The 19,057-nt window shown below is 35.1% G+C and overlaps 1 protein-coding gene across 2 annotated transcripts in view; it reads right to left on the bottom strand.

The window, feature by feature from the left end:
- Positions 1 to 6,618: 6,618 nt before the first annotated feature.
- FAM174A (family with sequence similarity 174 member A) overlaps positions 6,619 to 19,057 on the bottom strand; it is a 51,694-nt gene continuing 39,255 nt past the window's right edge. The window contains exon 3 of one of the 2 annotated variants that reach the window (XM_517852.7): positions 6,619 to 7,179. In XM_517852.7, the coding sequence (XP_517852.2) occupies positions 7,176 to 7,179 (4 nt within the window). In that variant the 3' untranslated portion in view covers positions 6,619 to 7,175. Of the gene's footprint in view, positions 7,180 to 11,969; positions 12,023 to 19,057 lie in introns of those variants that run through there. The other variant, XM_016953551.4, reaches the window with a different exon arrangement.

Below are 19,057 nucleotides of genomic sequence, written 5' to 3'. Positions count from 1 at the left end.
GGGTTTTAAATATCAGATGAAAATCTAAGGAAATCCACATTTCTGATTAACCTGTTGTCCAAAACAGCATTAATGTTCCCCTCAGCCTGACTGAACTTTAGACAGGCTTCTATCTAACTTGTGGCCACTTATCTACTTTTTTGCTTTTTTTGAGTATACACCTTAGACAACATAATTATAAAATTACTATTTGCCCATTTCAGATGTAAATATTTTTTAAATCCTCTTGCCAAATTTAGAACCCCGGCATATTTTCCTCAAGGACCAAAAAGCCATCTTTTTGAAGTCTAAATAAATGTCAAGGAAGATAGCACCGACAGTTTCTATGATAGAGTTTATGACAGTTTATGACAGATGGTAGTTTTGCAACTTGGCTCCTACCTTCCTGAAGCCAAGTTGCAGAACTATTCTCTATCACAAAGATGTGAGAAGTTTAGTTTTCCATCGGGTAAAGCCAATTAGCAAACAAATACAGGTGCCCTAGGATTCTCCCCTGGTATCCTCCAGTATGTTTTGGCCAGGCACCCAGTGCTTAAAAAGGCATTTCTGCCTTTTGTTCCAGAGAAGATGAGTTTAGATTTAGTTCTGGGATCTCACCATTGCAACGGCCTTGAATAAAGTCTTCCTTGCCTGTTCAACTTTGGTGCGATGTTTTATTTGAAACTGCATTAATATGATAACTGAAGTAATGGGTGGTTATGACCAGGGAAAGATGTTAGTGTGAAGATGAGAAGATCTAGGAGAAACATAAGAGGCAAGGAGATGCATAAGTACAAAGAGATACAAACAAAGGGAGAAAGAGAAAAGAAACATACAAATAAAAAAGGAAGATATCAGAGAAGCCACGGAAAGATGCTGGTTGTTTTTATAGGTTGTTTCACAGACTGTATTTTGGGAAAGGCTGTCTTAGATGGCATTAAAATTTACCCTTCAGTTAATATAAACTATTAAATAATTGTAAACACACAGGATTATTTTGCTTCTCTGAAATGAATTTAACTGGATTATATTGTAGTGTAAGTACATCTAGTGTAAGACATGCTAGTATATGTTAAAAGGCATTATAAGAAAGATGTGCACGATAGTTTTCTGAGGTTACTATAAATATATTGAGGAAAGTGTTCACTAATTTATACCATGGGATCTCCTTACATTACTCCTTGAGAACCTTGGAAAACAAATTTCCCTCTGGTTTCTGCACTAGCAATAACTGATCAGCTTTTGCCTCTCTCTTGAATGAAATTTATGGCACATTTTTAGCAACTTATATGATAGATTTGAGGCCATGAAATTATGCTGTGACATTATTTTCCTACTTTTGTTTCTTTGTGCCCTAATATCCTCACCTCCTCAAATTGATTCTTTTTTATTTAACATGCATTTATAAACAAACTTTTCATTTTTTTTGGAAACAAATGGAGATTTTTCTATTAGCAAAAATAAATTTTCTGAACTTATTTAGCAGGCCATTTTACTACATTTTAGCTGTTTTCTTTGGGGCAAATTCTGCAATTTTTCTGAGCTTTAGTATCCTTATTTGCAAAAATAGGGATAATAGTCTCTCCCTCAAAGTTATTGTGAGGATTGAATGAATTAACAAATCTAAAACATTTATCATACTAGTATTCAATTAATCTTAACTATTAATTGTATGTGGAAAACAGTGGACTGTGGAAAAAGAAACAATGAAGACAAATAAGATTCAAAAAATAATGGAGCCAGAAATTAATATAAGGTACAGTCATCTCTGAACTCTGCTTTAGATCACAGTGTGATTATCTACACGCTGACAGAAGTTTCCCATTTGGAGTTACAACAGAATCACTCATGGAGCTTTCTAACTGTTATAGATGTTTAGGCCATTTCTTATGGCAATATAATGTGGATTCTCAAGGGTTGGGCCAGTACACATATATTAAAAATATATATTTTCATAGGCTAGGGACCATCACATTTCCTACACAAGTTATCTTGCTCTTCAGCACTCATATGAAAAGTCCCTTTTGTCCTGCTAACAGTTTTTTGGCTTTCAGGTCCTTAGATATAATTTTATACCAAAGACAGCAGAAAAGAGTTAAAGGAAAATAAACTGTACACAGATATTCATTGTAGGTGCCCTTGTTAGGAATAGTGTTCAGTGCCTTAACAGGCAACTAAATCAGAAGCAATAAGCAGCAGCCTCCTGTGGATGCAAGAAATAAAACTGATGAACCTACCCTTATCCAGAAAAGATGATTTTACCTGTAGAAAGTTAACATAATAAAAGTATGTGATATTTTAAAATAATTCACGTCTTGAAAATGGGGTATTAAAGTTCATTAGAAAATACAAGTCAAATAACTGGGATGCTTACTTTTGGAGCTAACCTAGATGTGGTCTAAGAATAAAATAATTATCAGCAGAAATGACGCAGACTTTGTCTTTTCTGAAAGATTATACCTATTGATTTTACCTTAGGATTTAGGATTTGTTAAATCCATAGCTCTAGGTATATTGTACTGCGGATCTGACAAGCCAAGGACAGCTAATCAAAAGTCACATTTGTTGCTTGGAAACAGGTAAATCTACAGACTTCCTGGACTCCCTGACTACACTGGGACTAGTCTACCTAAACATTAGCTTATTTATCCAACAGAAACTATTGGTCCATGAGAAGTTTCCTAGTACTGAGAAAATAGTGTTAAAAAAATTAGTCAGAGGGTCCAGTTAGAAGGTGGAAAGATACATTTCTTTATGAGGTTGCTGTAAGGGCACAATCTATCCTATTACAAAACAACAAAAAACAAACAACAAAAAACAAACAAAAACAAAAACAAACAACTGGAGTAGGGAGTCTCACTGTCTCCCAGGCTGGAGTGCAATGGCACGATCTCAGCTCACTGCAAACTCTGTCTCCCGGGTTCAAGTGATTCTCCTGCCTCAGCCTCCCAAGTAGCTGGGATTGCAGGCACCCGCCACTATGCCTGGCTAATTTTTGTATTTTTAGTAGAGATGGGGTTTCACCATGTTAGTCAGGCTAGTCTTGAACTTTATATTTTAGGGAGGGAGCTTGAACCCTGCATGGATGAATAACAATATATTCAATCCTGCATGGATGAATAACAATATATTCGTTAAGAAAAATACATGAAACAAGGGAATAAGAACCAAAGTCTGGAGCTTAAACATGCTCATACTTCCTGCTTTGGAGACAAAGAATCAGAAAAAGTCAGCCGTCAGCCAAAGCTGCATGCTATGTCAAGAACTTTCTTCTGGTAAGGGAGTGAGAAGAGTCCGAGGATGAAATGAACTTCCATTCCATTTTAGGCAAATAATAATACGTACAGGCCCAGGTTAACCTAAAAAGAACCCTGGCAGATTAAGAGAAGTAACTATCAGAGTTGTTTTGCTTACTTTGCTTCAAAAAGCCTATTTAAGAAAAAACACCTGAGTAATTTCAACATATTCCTGGTATATCACCAGGCATGGGTACTGGCATGGGTACTGAAGGAACCTGTATAATAAGAATGAAGAGAAGTGCAAATAAAACCACATATACTAGAATCTGATGCAAAAATAGAGCCAGAACACCTGGCTATAGGTCCTATACTGTGGATCTACAATGGGATCTTTTGACGGGAGATGCAGCAGCCATAGTTTCTTACCAGCCAGACATAGAAGTTTTAGAGACAGTTCCTCCCTAAATTTCCTCTCATCTACTTTTACCTCCTGCCATATAACAGGTGACTGACATAGACAGGCAAAATATGTTAAAGACGATGAATTTAAAATATTCAATTTCTAATGTTAAGAAATGGTGAGAATTAATGGAAATAACATCCATCTTAGCAAATCAAGCATAAATTGGTGTTGAGAATACTTTTTGCTTGATTCTTCAAAGGCACAGAATATAAAACTGTTTATTTAAAAAATCCTTGAAAATGATGGGATGGCCAGAGGGGTATTTAGGGAAATAATTAGTCTAATTGCCCATTTTTATGGAATGGATCATTTCACTGTCTTCATCCCTTCATTTATTTCCTTATAAGCTATTTTTCACCTCCCAACTTAAGAGAAAACAATCTTTTCTTTATTGCTTCACTTAATGGAAGTGGTTAGAGAATTAAAAAAATAGAAAAGGAAATAAGGTAAAAATGATAAAACTATAATGAGTAAATTAAAATGAATATAATTCAAACTAAAGTACCAAAGAAAAACATTAAAAAAAAAAAAGACATAGAGGATAGGTGATTAAGGGCAATGGGCTATATCCTTGGTAAAATAACGAAACTCAAACACCAGCTAGAATCTGATGAGGTGCAGGCAGCCCAAGGGTTTGTTTTCATAGCAGTGGGTATCCACCTAATAATTAAGAGAAGGTGGGCAGAAAGAAGTTACTTGATTTTCTAGCTCCACACAGTGGGTTGGACAGAAGCTTCAAGCATAAAAAAACACCTGTAAGTTACTCCGAAACCTATTCTTTCTTCCCACTTATTCTCCTCCTGCGCTATAGACTCAACTGTACCAGCTCTACTGATCTCTAATTCCTAGGTTTGGCTAATACCAATAATACCACTAAAAGGAGGTACCAAATGGGAAAGGAGAATAACATGTTTTTATTACATCTAAGGTATCAGCAGTTATTTTTAAATGTACATATAGAGTTTTAGGGTTTTAGGTAAAAATCCTAACAATTTCATCAGCATGCTAGTTACGTATCTAATGAAGCCAAAATTCAGCATATCAGCTTTGTAGGTGATTTTGTAGATGTATTATTGAGCACTTTAATAAAAGTGTGGCTTATTATAATAATTATAACTAGATTTGCAGTATATGAATGACTATATGAAAATAATAAAGGAAATAATAAAGGAATTTTTAATAAACATGACAAAATTTCCATGTCCAGTTGAAGGATATCCTTTTCGAAGTAGTCATCTAGAGAAATTGTATATTTCTAATTAAGTTGGTGCCAGTGCTGAAAACATTTTGGTAACATCCTCTTTAAAAGCAACTTGGAGACCATTTATGAAAATGATCCTTACTTTAAGTTGCCTTAATTATCAGAATTTTTTTTTTTTTTTTGAGACAGAGTCTCACTCTATCACCCAGGCTGGAGTGCAGTGGCACAATCTTGGCTCACTGCAACCTCTGTCTCCCAGGTTCAAGCGATTCTCCTGCCTCAGCCTCCCAAGTAGCTGGGACTACAGGCGCATATCACCACGCCCAGCTAATTTTTATATTTTTAGTAAAGACAGGGTTTCACCATGTTGGCCAGGATGGTCTCAATCTCTTGATCTCGTGATCTGCCCACCTCGGCCTCCCAAAGTGCTGGGATTACAGGAGTTAGCAACTGCGCCCAGCCACTTATCAGAATTCTTATTCTTTGATTCTTACTTCTAATAAGTGTTAATGAAAAAGCTAGCTTATAAATGACAGCAGTTATTAAATAAATTATTATTTCCAAGATACTACAGTATATGATTTTTTCCATGTCATAAAATATAAGGTATGGGGCCAAATTTAATCCAAATATGTGTTCTGTGCTAATAACATTTTAAATTAGGGATATTTCATACACAATATCTGTAGGTTTGGCTTCTCTTGGAAAGTAAAAACTAAGAGCTAACAACACAGGCAAGGACTTTCTCATGGTAACTATTAGTGGGATCTGAAGAGAGGCCGATTCCTTTAGAAGAACAAATACCTTCCACTTTAGTCTCTGCTCACACAATATATATATATATACACTGACATCATGGTGACTTGATTCACTATGGAAAGCCAGTTGGCATATAGGTAAAAATAAGTTTGCATTGTGGATAGCCAAATACTCCAATTTACTTCCTTGAGAAAGAATTATCTATCCTTGCCTTGTAGAACTTGGGTGCAGCCTTATGGTTTGTTTTGGCCAATAAAATGTAGGTGAAATTGAAATTTATCACCTTGAGGCAAAAGCTAATGAACTAGCATGCAGTGCATTATATCTGGATGCTTAGATATGAGACAACATTTGGGGCAGAGGTTTTCACATCATCTTTGGTCCTGGAGAAAAGACTACAAAGAGCAGAATCATAGTTCATAACAAACATGTAGCAGAAGTGAAAAATAGATCCTTGTTGCAACCCATTGTGATTTGGAACCATATGTTAACTCTCTCTGACCTAGCCAATCCTGACTTACATGCACATTTAAATTACGTCCCTGGTCTCAGTAAACAACTGAGTTCATGACCCATGCTTTTCCTATAAGTTCTCCTCTAACTTCTAGAATGTGAAAAATTGAATCTCAGTGAGGTTAAATAATTTGTTCAGAGATCGTGAAGTCAGTCTCTGAATATAGATCTGACTCCAAAGTCTATGTGTTTAATTCCTCAATCCCCTGTTCCATAACACAATGAAGTATTTGAACTATGCCATTATTGCCATTTCTACATCTTACTATACAGTAAAGATATTAAATGGCTGTAAAATTCACAGATTTCTGAAATATCTAATCAAAGCAGATATGTTACATTTACATAGTAGTTGCTAAAATAGAATAACATTTTGATAGATTTTCTGAGAAATTACAAATACATATATTAATTTTTAATTCTATAGTCTTATGTTTATTTTATAAACACATAATTTGGACCACTTTAAGAGAATTTAAAATCATATTTATTGTTTTGCAAACAATAACTTAGACATTTCTTAATATTTTAAAAACCCCAACACAAAGTAATAAATTTGGCTTCTTTTCCCCACAAAAATGGGAAATACCTTTCAGTAAAGGAAATTTTAAATTATTTTTACACACCAGTTGGTTGTTGGAATTTATAGCTCTTTAACATATGACATCAGCAAAAATAATTAGCATTAACTGATTAATACATAAAACAATTTACAATCATATGGTAAGCAGGAAACAAAAACTGATCAGAAAACACCGTTTTATAGTAATTTTCAAACAGATAAATTATTACAGTATACTTTATCCCCAACATCTCTGAGCCCATTAATAGAGTACTTCTATACATATAAAGATATAATAAAAGGATACAGTATTTATTGCAACAACAAATTAAAGGTTGTTAAAATATATGTAACTTAAATACCCCCCCAACATTGATATAGTGGCTTCTTATTCCTTAAACATAGAAATTCCACTCTTCATTGTAGAAAGATAAAGTTCTTTCATCAAAAGGCACATTCTTATCTGCAAGAAAAAGAAAAAAAATACCATAAATATCCTTTCTAGAACAATTTTAAAAACATTTAAAACTATTCAGAAAGATTTGGAGGGGAAGGAAGAATATAATAAAAGTACTTAGTCTTAAAAATTATTAAAAAGAACCAATAACACATGCTTATTTTGTCTAAATTATTTCAGAAATTATCTATTAAACAGAAATTCTAACTATTTAAAGGAATTTTATATTTAACTACTGTGAGTAAAGACTAGGTTATATTCATAATAAAGTTTATCCTCATATAATATTCATAAATGACTTTAGTTGACTTGAGTATACAATACAGTTGACTGTTGAATGACATGGGTTTGAACTGCATAGTACCACTTACGTGCAGATTTTTTTCAATAAATATATTCTAAAGTTTTTTTGAGATCTGAGACAATTTGAAAAATATTACAATGAACTACATAGTTTAGAAATATCAAAAAAGGCCGGGCGTGATGGCTCACACCTGTAATCCCAGCACTTTGGGAGGCCAAGGCAGGCAGATCACTTGAGGTAAGGAGTTAAACACCAGCCTGGCCAACATGGTGAAAGCCCATCTCTACTAAAAATACAAAAATTAGCCAGGGGTGATGGCGCACTCCTGTAATCCCAGCTACTCAGGAGGCTGAGGCAGGAGAATCACTTGAACTCGGGAGGCGGAGGCTGCAGTTAGCAGAGATTGTGCCACCGTATTCCAGCCTGGGCAACAGAGCAAGACTCTGTCTCAAATAAAGAAAATGAAATATTAAAAATTTCAGAAAAAAGTATGCCATGAATGGATAAAATAAATGTAGATGCTGATTTATTTTATCATTTATGATCCTAACATATATACAAATCTACTATAAAATGTTAAAATTTATCAAAACTTATGCACATAAGCACAGACTATACATGGTGCTATTTGCAGTCGAGAGATATGTAAGTAAATACAAAGATGTAGTATTAAATCATAACTGTAGAAAATTAACTATAGTACATAGTGTACTACTGTAGTAATTTCACCGTCCCCTCTAGTTATTATTATGGTGAGCTCAAGGGTTGTTGGTATTTATTTAAAATACCACGTGACACTAATCATCTCCACATGGGCAATTTGTATCTCCAGTAAATTGTGTATTGCAGTAAAAGTGATCTCTCATGATTCTCGCATAGTTTCTACTGCATTTAGTGCAATATCATAAACCTTGAATAACATGATGACACCCATACAAAATGCCACTATTGATGATGGAATTGCTTTTGCTGGAAGCAGAAAAAAGTCATGACATTACAAAAAAAAAAAAGAAGTTGGATTGCTTGATATATATTGTAGATGGAGATCTGCAGCAGGGGTTGCCTGCCATTTCCAGAATAATGAATCCAGCCTAAGGACCACTGTAACAAAGGAAAAAAAAAAGTGAAACTGTCACTGCAGCTTCATTAGCAAGCACAGCATCTTTGCACTTTTTTTGAAATAACTTTTTTATCTCATATTGAAAATTAAGCTTTTGTGTGGTTACATGATTGCTATAAGAAATGCAAACCTACAGACTCTAACATGATTTGAGAAAAAGCATAATCATTGTATTATAATCTAAAGCAACAGGAAGGTGGAAGATCTAAAGCTGGAAAATTTAATGCCAACAAAAGATGGTTTAATAATTTCAGAAAGAGGTTTGGCTTAAAAAAATTGTCAAGCTAAAAGGAGAAGCAGCTTCTGTTGACCAAGAGGCAACAGACCAGAGTCCCCAGAAACCACTGAGAAAATCATTGAGGAGAAAAGACATCTGCCTAAACAGTTTTTAATACAGATTAAAGGGCCCTGTTCTGGAAAAAAATGCCACAAATGACACTTATTAGTACGGAAGAGAAGTGAGCAGTATGATTTAAGACTGAAAGGATAGGCTAACAGTACTGTTTCATGCAAATGCAGTAGAGTTTCTCATTAGGATTGCCCTTACATACAAAGCTGCTAACCACCAAGCCTTGAAGGGAAAAGATAAACACCAGCTGCCAGTCTTTTAGTTGTACAAGAAGAAGGCCTGGACACTGAAAACTCTTTTTCTGGACTGGTTCCACTGATGCTTTGTCCCTGAAGTCCAGAAGTACATTGCTAGTAGGGGACTGACTTTTAAAGTTCTTCTGATTTTGGACAATGCCCTGGGCCACAAAGAACCCCAGGAATTCAACACTGAAGGCATTGAAGTGGTCTACTGGCCTCCAAATACAATGTTTCTAATTCAGCTTTGAGATAAGGGGGCCATAAGGATGCTTAGGCTTATTACACCCAGTATGCTATGGAAAGTTTTATTCAACACTATGGAAGAGATCCCAATAGAGAGAACGTCATGAAAGTCTAGAAGGAATATACCATTGAAGATGCTGCTATTTTATTGAAAAAGACTTGAGAGCCATCAAGTGCAAAACAGTAAGTTCTGCTGGAGGAAACTGTTTCAAGATGTTGCACATGACTTCACAGGATTTACAATAGAGCCAATCAAGGAAATCATGAAAGAAACTGTGGATATTGCAAAAAAAAAAATCGGTAATAAAAGATGTCAAGATGAGGATCTTGGAGTAATTCAAGAGCTAACTGACATTACAATGGAACAATGAACAGAAAATGACTTGATGGAGATGAGTGCTTCTGAACCAGTGCCACATGATAAGGAAGAAGATGTAGAAGAAGCTGTACCAGAAAACAAATTGGCAGTAGTCAATGTGGCAGAAGAATTCCAATTATTCAAGACTGCTTTCAACTTCTTTTATGACATGGACCTTTCTATGATATGGACACTAAAACTAAAGCAAGCTGTGGAAGAAGAATTGGTACCAATAGAAACAGTTTTAGAGAAATCAAAAGGCAAAAATCTCAGATGTGTTTCTGTAAAGTTACACCAAGTGTGCCTGCCTCCCCTTCCACCTGCTTCAACTCTTCTGCCTCTACCACCCCTGAGACAGCAAGATCGGCCCCTCCTCTTCCTCCTTCTCTTCAGCCTACTCAACGTGAAGACAAGGATGAAGACCTTTATGAGATCTACTTTCACTTAATGAACAGTAAATATATTTTCTCTTCCTTATGATTTTCTTAATAACATTTTCTTTTCTTTAGCATGCTTTGTTGTAAGAATAGAGTATATAATACATATAACATACAAAATACATGTTAATTGACTGTTCATGATATTAGTAAGTCTTCCAGTTAACAGCAGGTTATTAGTAGTTAAGTTTTTGGGGAGTCCAAAAATTACACGTGGATTTTTGACTGTGTAGTTGGTGCCCCTAGCCCCCATGTTATTCAAGAGCCAACAACAGTTATTCATTTCTATGGTTTCTATAAATACAGTTATTTGTTCCTATTTCTAACCTTCAGAAATGAGGATTACTAAAGCTACAAGCTACTAGGTATAATCTATAAAACAATCAATGCTTTGGAAATTCATAATACGGTAACAAAAATTATCCATACTAAAGACAAGATTTCCAATAAACACTACAATGGGGCAAGTTTGCCCATTTACTCTCTTATTGCCTAACTAGTTTATTATAATATAAAACTATATTTTGACATACAAATTTTTATAGATTTTAATTCTAATTATACAACTTTACTACTACTTAATTTAAATCCTGCCTTCCAAAAATATTTCTGCTAGTAAGAGCCATCATAATGAAAAGCATTTGATCAAACCAAATTAAAAAAAAAACAAAATGTGCATATTTTACAAACTTAATAAATCTTCCTTTATAATAATCAATAACATTTAGAACTTCATTGGAAAAACATCTGAAAATGAATAATGCTCTTTTTCATCTTATCTGAATCTTTAGTCAGCAGTCTGTAGTAGTTCTCTAAATGATTAGTATAAGATAATGAGGTTCTAATATATTTTTACTTTGAAAGTAAATTTAATCCTTTAAAAAATATACTGAAGGTTATTAAAAAAAAACATGTAACACTTAGAATTCTTTTGTATAGCCCTTGTCCTTTTAATGCTTGAAACCCATGATAATACTGATAATGAATTTGTAGACTATGAAAAAAAGTCAATCTGTAAAATCAAAATTGCAGTTTCATAAACTAGGAGAACACAAAATTACTAGAACCTAATCCAAATTCTATCACTAAATAGCCTTTTGAACTTGACTATATATGAGACCCTGAGGAATATCTAAAAGATTTTTTTCAAATAGAAAATTACCTACCACATAAAGAGTCTCTTAAGATATGGTTTCAGAAAGGCGTTTTGAGACTTGTAATTAACCTCAAAACATACGCAAATTAGCATAACTGTCTATTATGATCTAGCAATCATATTACATTGTGCCCAATATTTCCTTGAACCTGTTTATATTTATAAGACTGTATGACCAGCTCTCTCATTTAGAGTATTTCATTCCTTGAGTGGGAATTTCCTCAGAATTCCATTCTGGATGTTTTCATGCTGTTCAGGGGCTACTGTAGGAACCACCACTCCCCACTCCCTCCCTGGCATGACTCAACCATGACCAAATGTAATATTGAAGAAGGCATTCTTATTTATATGCCCAATTGGAATTATTTTTAACTTATCAAGAATTAAGCTAATTCTCTTCCAGCCTTAAGCATGGTCTTCCAGCCTTAAGCGAGGTCTTGAATTCCAGACCTCAAGTGATCCGCCCACCTTGGCCTCCCAAAGTGTTGGGATCACAGGCATGAGCCACCATGCTGGGCCTTCATAGGCTCTTATTTGATTAACTTATATCTTTAAAAAAATAACTTTAACTCAACTGCCACCTACTCAGTGAAATCCATGTTGCTATCCCTCAGTTGCTCTTTCTCAGGAATTCCACAGCAGTCTGAAAAAAGTGGAGAATCAATATGGTATGAGAAAAGTAGCTAAGGATTCCTACTCTCTGGAGAGGTGATATAGAAGTTGTAGAAGGTAGACTGGTTGACTCAAAAAAAATGCCGCAGGCCTTGTGCAGTGGCTCACGCCTGTAATCCCTGCACTTTGGGAGGCCCGGGTGAGTGGATCACCTGCAGTCAGGAGTTCGAGACCAGCCTGGCCAACATGGTGAAACCCCGCCTCTACTAAAAATACAGAAAATTAGCCTGGCATGGTGGCAGGCGCCTGTAATCCAAGCTACTTGGGAGGCTGAAGCAGAAGAATCGCTTGAACCCGGGAGGCAGAGGTTGCAGTGAGCTGAGATCACGCCATTGTAGTCCAGCCTGGGCAACAAGAGCCAAAATCTATCTCAAAACAAACAAACAACAAAAACAAACAAACAAACAAACTCTGCAACAGAACCAGGAGTACACAGTATAATCTTAGTGGGTCTGTTAACAGGACCCTCTTTTGGCAAGAATGGCAGGGATAGAGGCTGTGCTCCAAAACCAAGCAGGACAAGCTATCCCTCACCTGTGGCCAGCAAAGATAGAAGACTGCAAGTGTGATGGTTAATACTGAGTGTCAACTTGATTGGACTGAAGGATACAAAGTATTGATCCTGGGTATGTCTGTAAGGGTGCTACCAAGGGAGATTAACATTTGAGTCAGTGGACTCAGAGCGGCAGATCCACTCTTAATCTGGGGTGGCACAATCTAATCAGCGCCAGCATGGCTAGAATATAAGCGGCAGAAAAATGTGAGAGACTGGCCTAGCCTCCCAGCCTACATCTTTCTCCTGTGCTGGATGCTTCCTGTCGTCGAATATCGGACTCCAAGTTCTTCAGTTTTGGAACTCGGACCTGCTTTCCTTGCTCCTCAGCCTGCACATGGCTTATTGTGGGATCTTGTGATGGTGTGAGTTAATACTTAGTAAATTCCCGTACATATATATTTCATTAGTTTTGTCCCTCTAGAGAACCCTAATACAGCAAGTATGACCTTTCCTATGAACGGTACTATATTTCAGAGTTTATAAGACACACATTTTTCACATTTTAACATCTCTGAACTTCAGGTGCATCTTTCAATTGATGGCATCTTACAGTAGCTGTCAGACAGGGGCAATTCTTACATAGTTGCCATTGGCTGTATTTGTGGATCAAAGCTCTTTGCATTGTTGTCACTTTGAGTGAATTATATGCATTTTTGGTATTATAAGGATGAATTTAATGAGGTTTAAAATACCTTCAAAAAGTTTATTTCATGAATCACCACTGAAGCGAATTTTTTTGTGTGTAGAAATACATAAAAGAGAATAGTAAACTATAATTAATATCAGTGAAGCAAATATTTAGCACTAAATGATGACATGGATCCCATACGTGCTTGCCAAAAACAAATATCTCTTAAGATGGAAAGATACCCTGGATAAATGAAAACTCTGCTAGTTTCTGTTTTGAGAAACTATTATACACCAAGCAATACAACTGCAAACATAAATTGCCAAATTCTTCAGAAAGAAAGCACAGTGGAAAAGTACTAAGAGGCTAGTGTGCACAATTCTTGTATAATTTAAAAATATCACGGCCGGGCACAGTGGCTCACGCCTGTAATCCCAGCACTTTGGGTGACTGAGGTGGGTAGATTACCTGAGGTCAGGAAGTCAGGACCAGCCTGGTCAACATTGTGAAACCCCATCTCTACTAAAAAATACAAAAATTAGCTGGGTGTGGCGGCGGGCATCTGTAATCCCAGCTACATGAGAGGCTGAGACAGGAGAATTGCTTGAACCTGGAAGCGGGAGGCTGCAGTGAGACGAGATCGTGCCATCGCACTCCAGCCTGGGTGACAAGACCGAAACTCCATCTCAATTAAAAAAAAAAAATCACTACATAATTTCACAATTTAACTGACAGCTATTTCTTTTCTTTCTTAATGATCTGCTTAAAATTAATGGTGTCTTAGATTAACTGAATAATGAAGTGTGTCTCCACAGAACTTGGATCAATTTGAAGTAAAGAGAGAGGAGAAAAAGGGTAGAATCTTTATCAGGATGATATTTACATCCTGAATTGACAAAATTTAAGCTGAAAACAACTGAACTAACTGGAATTTTCAGTTTTCCACCATTATAATATAAAATAAAGAAAAACTAAGAATGTTATATTCTTGCTCAATCACATTATATGGCAGTGACATGGATTACCAGTACACATAAATCTATTTCAAATATATAGTTTCACATGAAAACAAACATAAGTAACCGCAACATTTAATGCCTTGATGGCTTTCAACATATTTGAAATAGGTATGCAGTACATGGGCTACGCATGCTGCTAAGCTTCATAAATACAAATATTGAAATACGTGTGCAGCACATTGGGCTATGCATGCTGCTAAGCTTAATAGGTACAAATATTGAAATAGGTATGCAACACATTGGGCTACGCATGCTGCTAAGCTTAACAGGTACAAATATTGAAATAGGTATGCAACACATTGGGCTATGCATGCTGCTAAGCTTAATAGGTAAAAATATTTTTAAAATTACATTCATTCTTTTAATCACCAAACATGTGTTTTTATTAACTGTGAGGAATATCGCTTGGTACTGAATGGGATGATGGTGATCAAAAAAATAGAGAAAAAATATTAAAAAAAGAAAAGCAATATCCTTCTTTATTAGTGCAAAACTACAAATAAAGCTTGGAAATAATTCAGAAGGACAAAAAACCTTGGCCTAGAAGGGAAGCCTGAATTCTAGTGTCATCCTGATCAATTATTTGCTGGATGTTCTTAAGTTTTTTGGATTTTTGTTGTTGTTTTGGATAAAATAAATAGCTTTCAATTAAGACTAAGGATTGCCTTTTTAGGGTAGTCTACAAGATTAAAACAGGCAATTACAAAGACCAAAAACTGGGAAAGATTTTAGAAGTGCAGTCCAACTATATTATTTGGCAGGCAAATTGGTAATGAGGAGGAATCAAGATTCAAGAGATTGGTCTAAGGGCATTCAGTCAATAACAGAAGCTCAAGAAGCACTTCAGTCTATATGATTATGTCCTGTTGCTCCTTATTTTATCATAATACTTCTCAGTTCTGGAGGGTTTAGTCATTGAAATCTGAAGATTAGATCCTATGTAAAATGCTCAGTTTTCTATCATTTACAGAATTTCCACGGTACTAAAAATAAAAATGCTACTCTGGTTATAGCAATGGATTCCTATTTCTTCTACAAACAAACAGACTATAAAATAATAAACAACCAAGACATTCTATTAGTATGCGCTATGCTGTATCCTACACACTTATTGTCCTGGATACCTCTTCTTTCTCTACGAAACTGCTATTCATAAATAATAGTGCCTTAGAATCCATGCCTTCATTCAGTGACTCCAATCCCAAATATTTCTTTTTCATCAATAGCCAAATTTAATCTTCAGAAAAATTTTGGAAAAAATTATATAAAAGTTCTTTTTTGCTACCTGTTTAATGACAAACACAGCAAAGTTCCCTTTAAGAGAAAAAATTAAGTAGGAACTATCCTACTACCAACATACCAGTGAACAAACTAAATAGAAATTTCTAAAGTAAATATTAGTACTTTAATACAATCTTATATTCTATTTACTTTGACTAAGGTTAGTGTTTATTCTGATACTATGTTATACCCAACAATTAAGACAGTGTTTTAGAAATTAGAACTACAGTATTTTCAAATTGATAACTGTTTGAATAAGATATTCTTAACGAGGATTTCTCACTAAATACTTATATTGAATCTGCAATCTGATTCTGATATACTGATGTTAATAACCAGGAAATATTTTATGGCCAAGTATCGCATTGAGCACAAAATGTAATCAACACATATAACACAATAGTATATTTAATGAAGCATAACAGCAGTAGCCAAAAAGCAAATTTAGGGCTTTTTAAATTACATATTTGGCAGAAATTACTAAAGTAGCCTGAAATGACAGCAATATTAGCTTTTAGAATCTGTTACCAAGATTGTCAAAATGTCCTCTACTTTATATCATTATAAAATTATTATTTAAAATGATTATAAAATAATTTTAAAACTTAATTATTTTTAATTATTATGGATACATAATAGTTTTACATATTTATAAGGTACTTGTGATATCTTGATACAAGCATACAATGTGTAATAATCGAATCAGGGTAATTTAAAAATAATTTTACTAAATCAAACAAAATAGCAAGAAGGTATTGTTTCCATTTGTTGATTCATGCTGTAAAGCATTCTTTTAAACTTGTGTTTCTTGAGACTGCTTATGAGAATTTGTCTCCATTGTGCTTCGAGAAAAGCGATAGTAATTTTTAGTCAGCATATGCGGCCTCTGACTCCTCATCAGTTTTTCTTTCTGGAAAAGCTGAAAATTCTACCAACAGTCCAAGAACTGAGATTTGTTTTTCAGTTTTATAATTCCTTTGTGCAAAATGATTTAGCAACTAAACAAAAAAATTGCCTCTAACTAACAAAATTAGGATAACAATAGCAAATTCAAGAAAAGTTATATTAAGCAGCACAAACTATTTTTTTTCCCAGAAACCTACAATTTTTCCCCATTTGACTGTATTGAACTTCAATGGTTAACATACAAGACACAGTTGGTGGAACGGTGGTTAGCTACTCAATATCCATTCCACCTCAACTGGTAAGTCTGAACTAATCATGGTACTTCCATTTTCCTCCCCAGGTCTTAGTTTATGAATGATCTCATAATCTAATCCTGGACAATGATGTGAAAAAAATAAAAATAAGAAACAACTGTGTGGGAGGACTTTAGGGAAACCTTTCTCATTCTTAAGAAAGAGACATAAAAGAGTGTGGCCCTAACTTCCAGTTAAAGTTACCATCTGGTTGCAATTATAGGAACTGCTAGTATGATCCTCTAATCAACCTAAGAATAAAACCAACACAGAACAATGAGCAGAACCAAGGGAATCACAGAGGAGAGGAGCAAGACCTTTGAGGTACTGTGCCTGGTGAGGCCCGTATCTGTGACATTCTGTTACACGAAAAAAAACACTTCCTTTAGGAAATTTATATTAAACCATATATTGGTATTTTCATATGGCTCAATTTAATATAAAGAAACAGAAAAAATAATTACTCTACATCTTAATGACCAATAACAATCATTGTTAATAGTTTGATGTATTTAAGGCCACATTAAAAAACACCACTCTCAGAAAGAGCTGACTACAAAAAGCTAGTTTCATAAAATTGTAAGCAAGGAAATTCATTTGCCTCTCTGGAAATGACTTGCTTCCTGTTATTCTGTGGATAGAATTTGGAAAATGAAGAGGGACTAATTTTAAAAACAGTTAAACAAGAAGACAGCACCAGTAAGGGATGATCTCACAAGAATTATTATAAGTTATACTGTAGACTGTTCATATCCTTTGCCCACTTTTTGATGGGGTTGTTTGGTTTTTTCTTGTAAATTTGTTTGAGTTCTTTGTAGATTCTGGATATTAGCCTTTTGTCAGATGAGTAGATTGCAAAAATTTTCTCCCATTCTGTATGTTGCCTGTTCACTCTGATGGTAGTTTCTTTTGCTGTGCAGAAGCTCTTTAATTTAATTAGAACCCATTTGTCAATTTTGGCTTTTGTTGCCATTGCTTTTGGTGTTTTCGACATGAAGTCCTCGCCCATGCCTATGTCCTGAATGGTATTGCCTAGGTTTTCTTCTAGGGTTTTTATGGTTTTAGGGACATGGATGAAGCTGGAAACCATCATTCTCAGCAAACTATAGCAAGGACAAAAAAACAAACACCCCATGTTCTCACTCATAGGTGGGAATTGAGCAATGAGAACCCGTGGACACAGGAAGGGGAACATCACACACTGGGGCCTGTTATGCGGTGGGGGGAGAGAGGAGGGATAGCATTAGGAGATATACCTAATGTAAATGATGAGTTAATGGGTGCAGCACACCAACACGGCATATGTATACATATGTAACAAACCTGCACGTTGTGCACATGTACCCTAGAACTCAAAGTATAATAAAATATATATATAAAAGTTATACTGTAGACTAATTATATTCTGTACTGCAATTGAAAAGGCAGACAAATCATTCTACTTATATGCTTTATTTTGGGAGTCTGTATTTGAAAAATTAACAGTAATACAAGTGGTAGTATAGAAGACAGAAGGAACAGAATTTAGAATTATCCTCTTTAGGTATAAATCAAATAAATATTAAACAAAGGGAATGAGATTAATTGCAGGATATTGCAGACGAAGTCATTTGAACTAAGCCTCAGTTTTCCTATCTTTCAAATGAGAACAATAGGAACTACTCTGCAAGAAATGTTTTTAGTGATTTCATAGTGAATTTGGATCCTAGCATAGTCTCTGATATGTCCTGCAGTAAGGGTGTGTTTTATTAACAAGCAGCTGTCACAATCACTCCTATTGTAGTTCTGTTACTTCACTCTGTCCAGGCCAGAAATAAAAATTCCCTTTTATGAAAAACTGCACCATTTACTTAGATATTCTTTTCTGCTCTGGCTTTTAGTTATTTGAATATTATCCCCACCCCCTCCTCCCTAGTAGAATATAGGTTCTTTGCTAATTTTTATTCAATAAGAGTCAAATTTGGGTGAAGAATTATAACAAGAGAGAAGTAAGCAGGAATAGAAGTAAAGCCAAAAGCTTTATTGCTAAACAAGTTAAGATAGCTGAAATAGGACTTAGTAATTTCAAATAAAATATTTACTCCAAGAATGAAAGCTGGACCAAGTCATCAGTTTAAAAATAACATTTTAAGTTTGAGGCCCGGTGCAGTGGCTCACATCTGTAATGCCAGCACTTTGAAAGGTCGAGGCGGGTGGATCACCTGAGCCCAGGAGTTTGAGACCAGCCTGGCCAACATGGTAAAATCCCGTCTCTACTAAAAATACAAAAATCAGCCAGGCTTGGTGGGCACATCTGTAATCCCAGCTACTGGGAAGGCTGAGG

The sequence above is a fragment of the Pan troglodytes genome, chromosome 4 (assembly GCF_028858775.2).
Source record: "Pan troglodytes isolate AG18354 chromosome 4, NHGRI_mPanTro3-v2.0_pri, whole genome shotgun sequence".
NCBI classification, from domain to species: domain Eukaryota; kingdom Metazoa; phylum Chordata; class Mammalia; order Primates; family Hominidae; genus Pan; species Pan troglodytes.
Note: the sequence above shows the minus strand (reverse complement) of the source record. Positions and strands in the feature narration are given on the sequence as shown.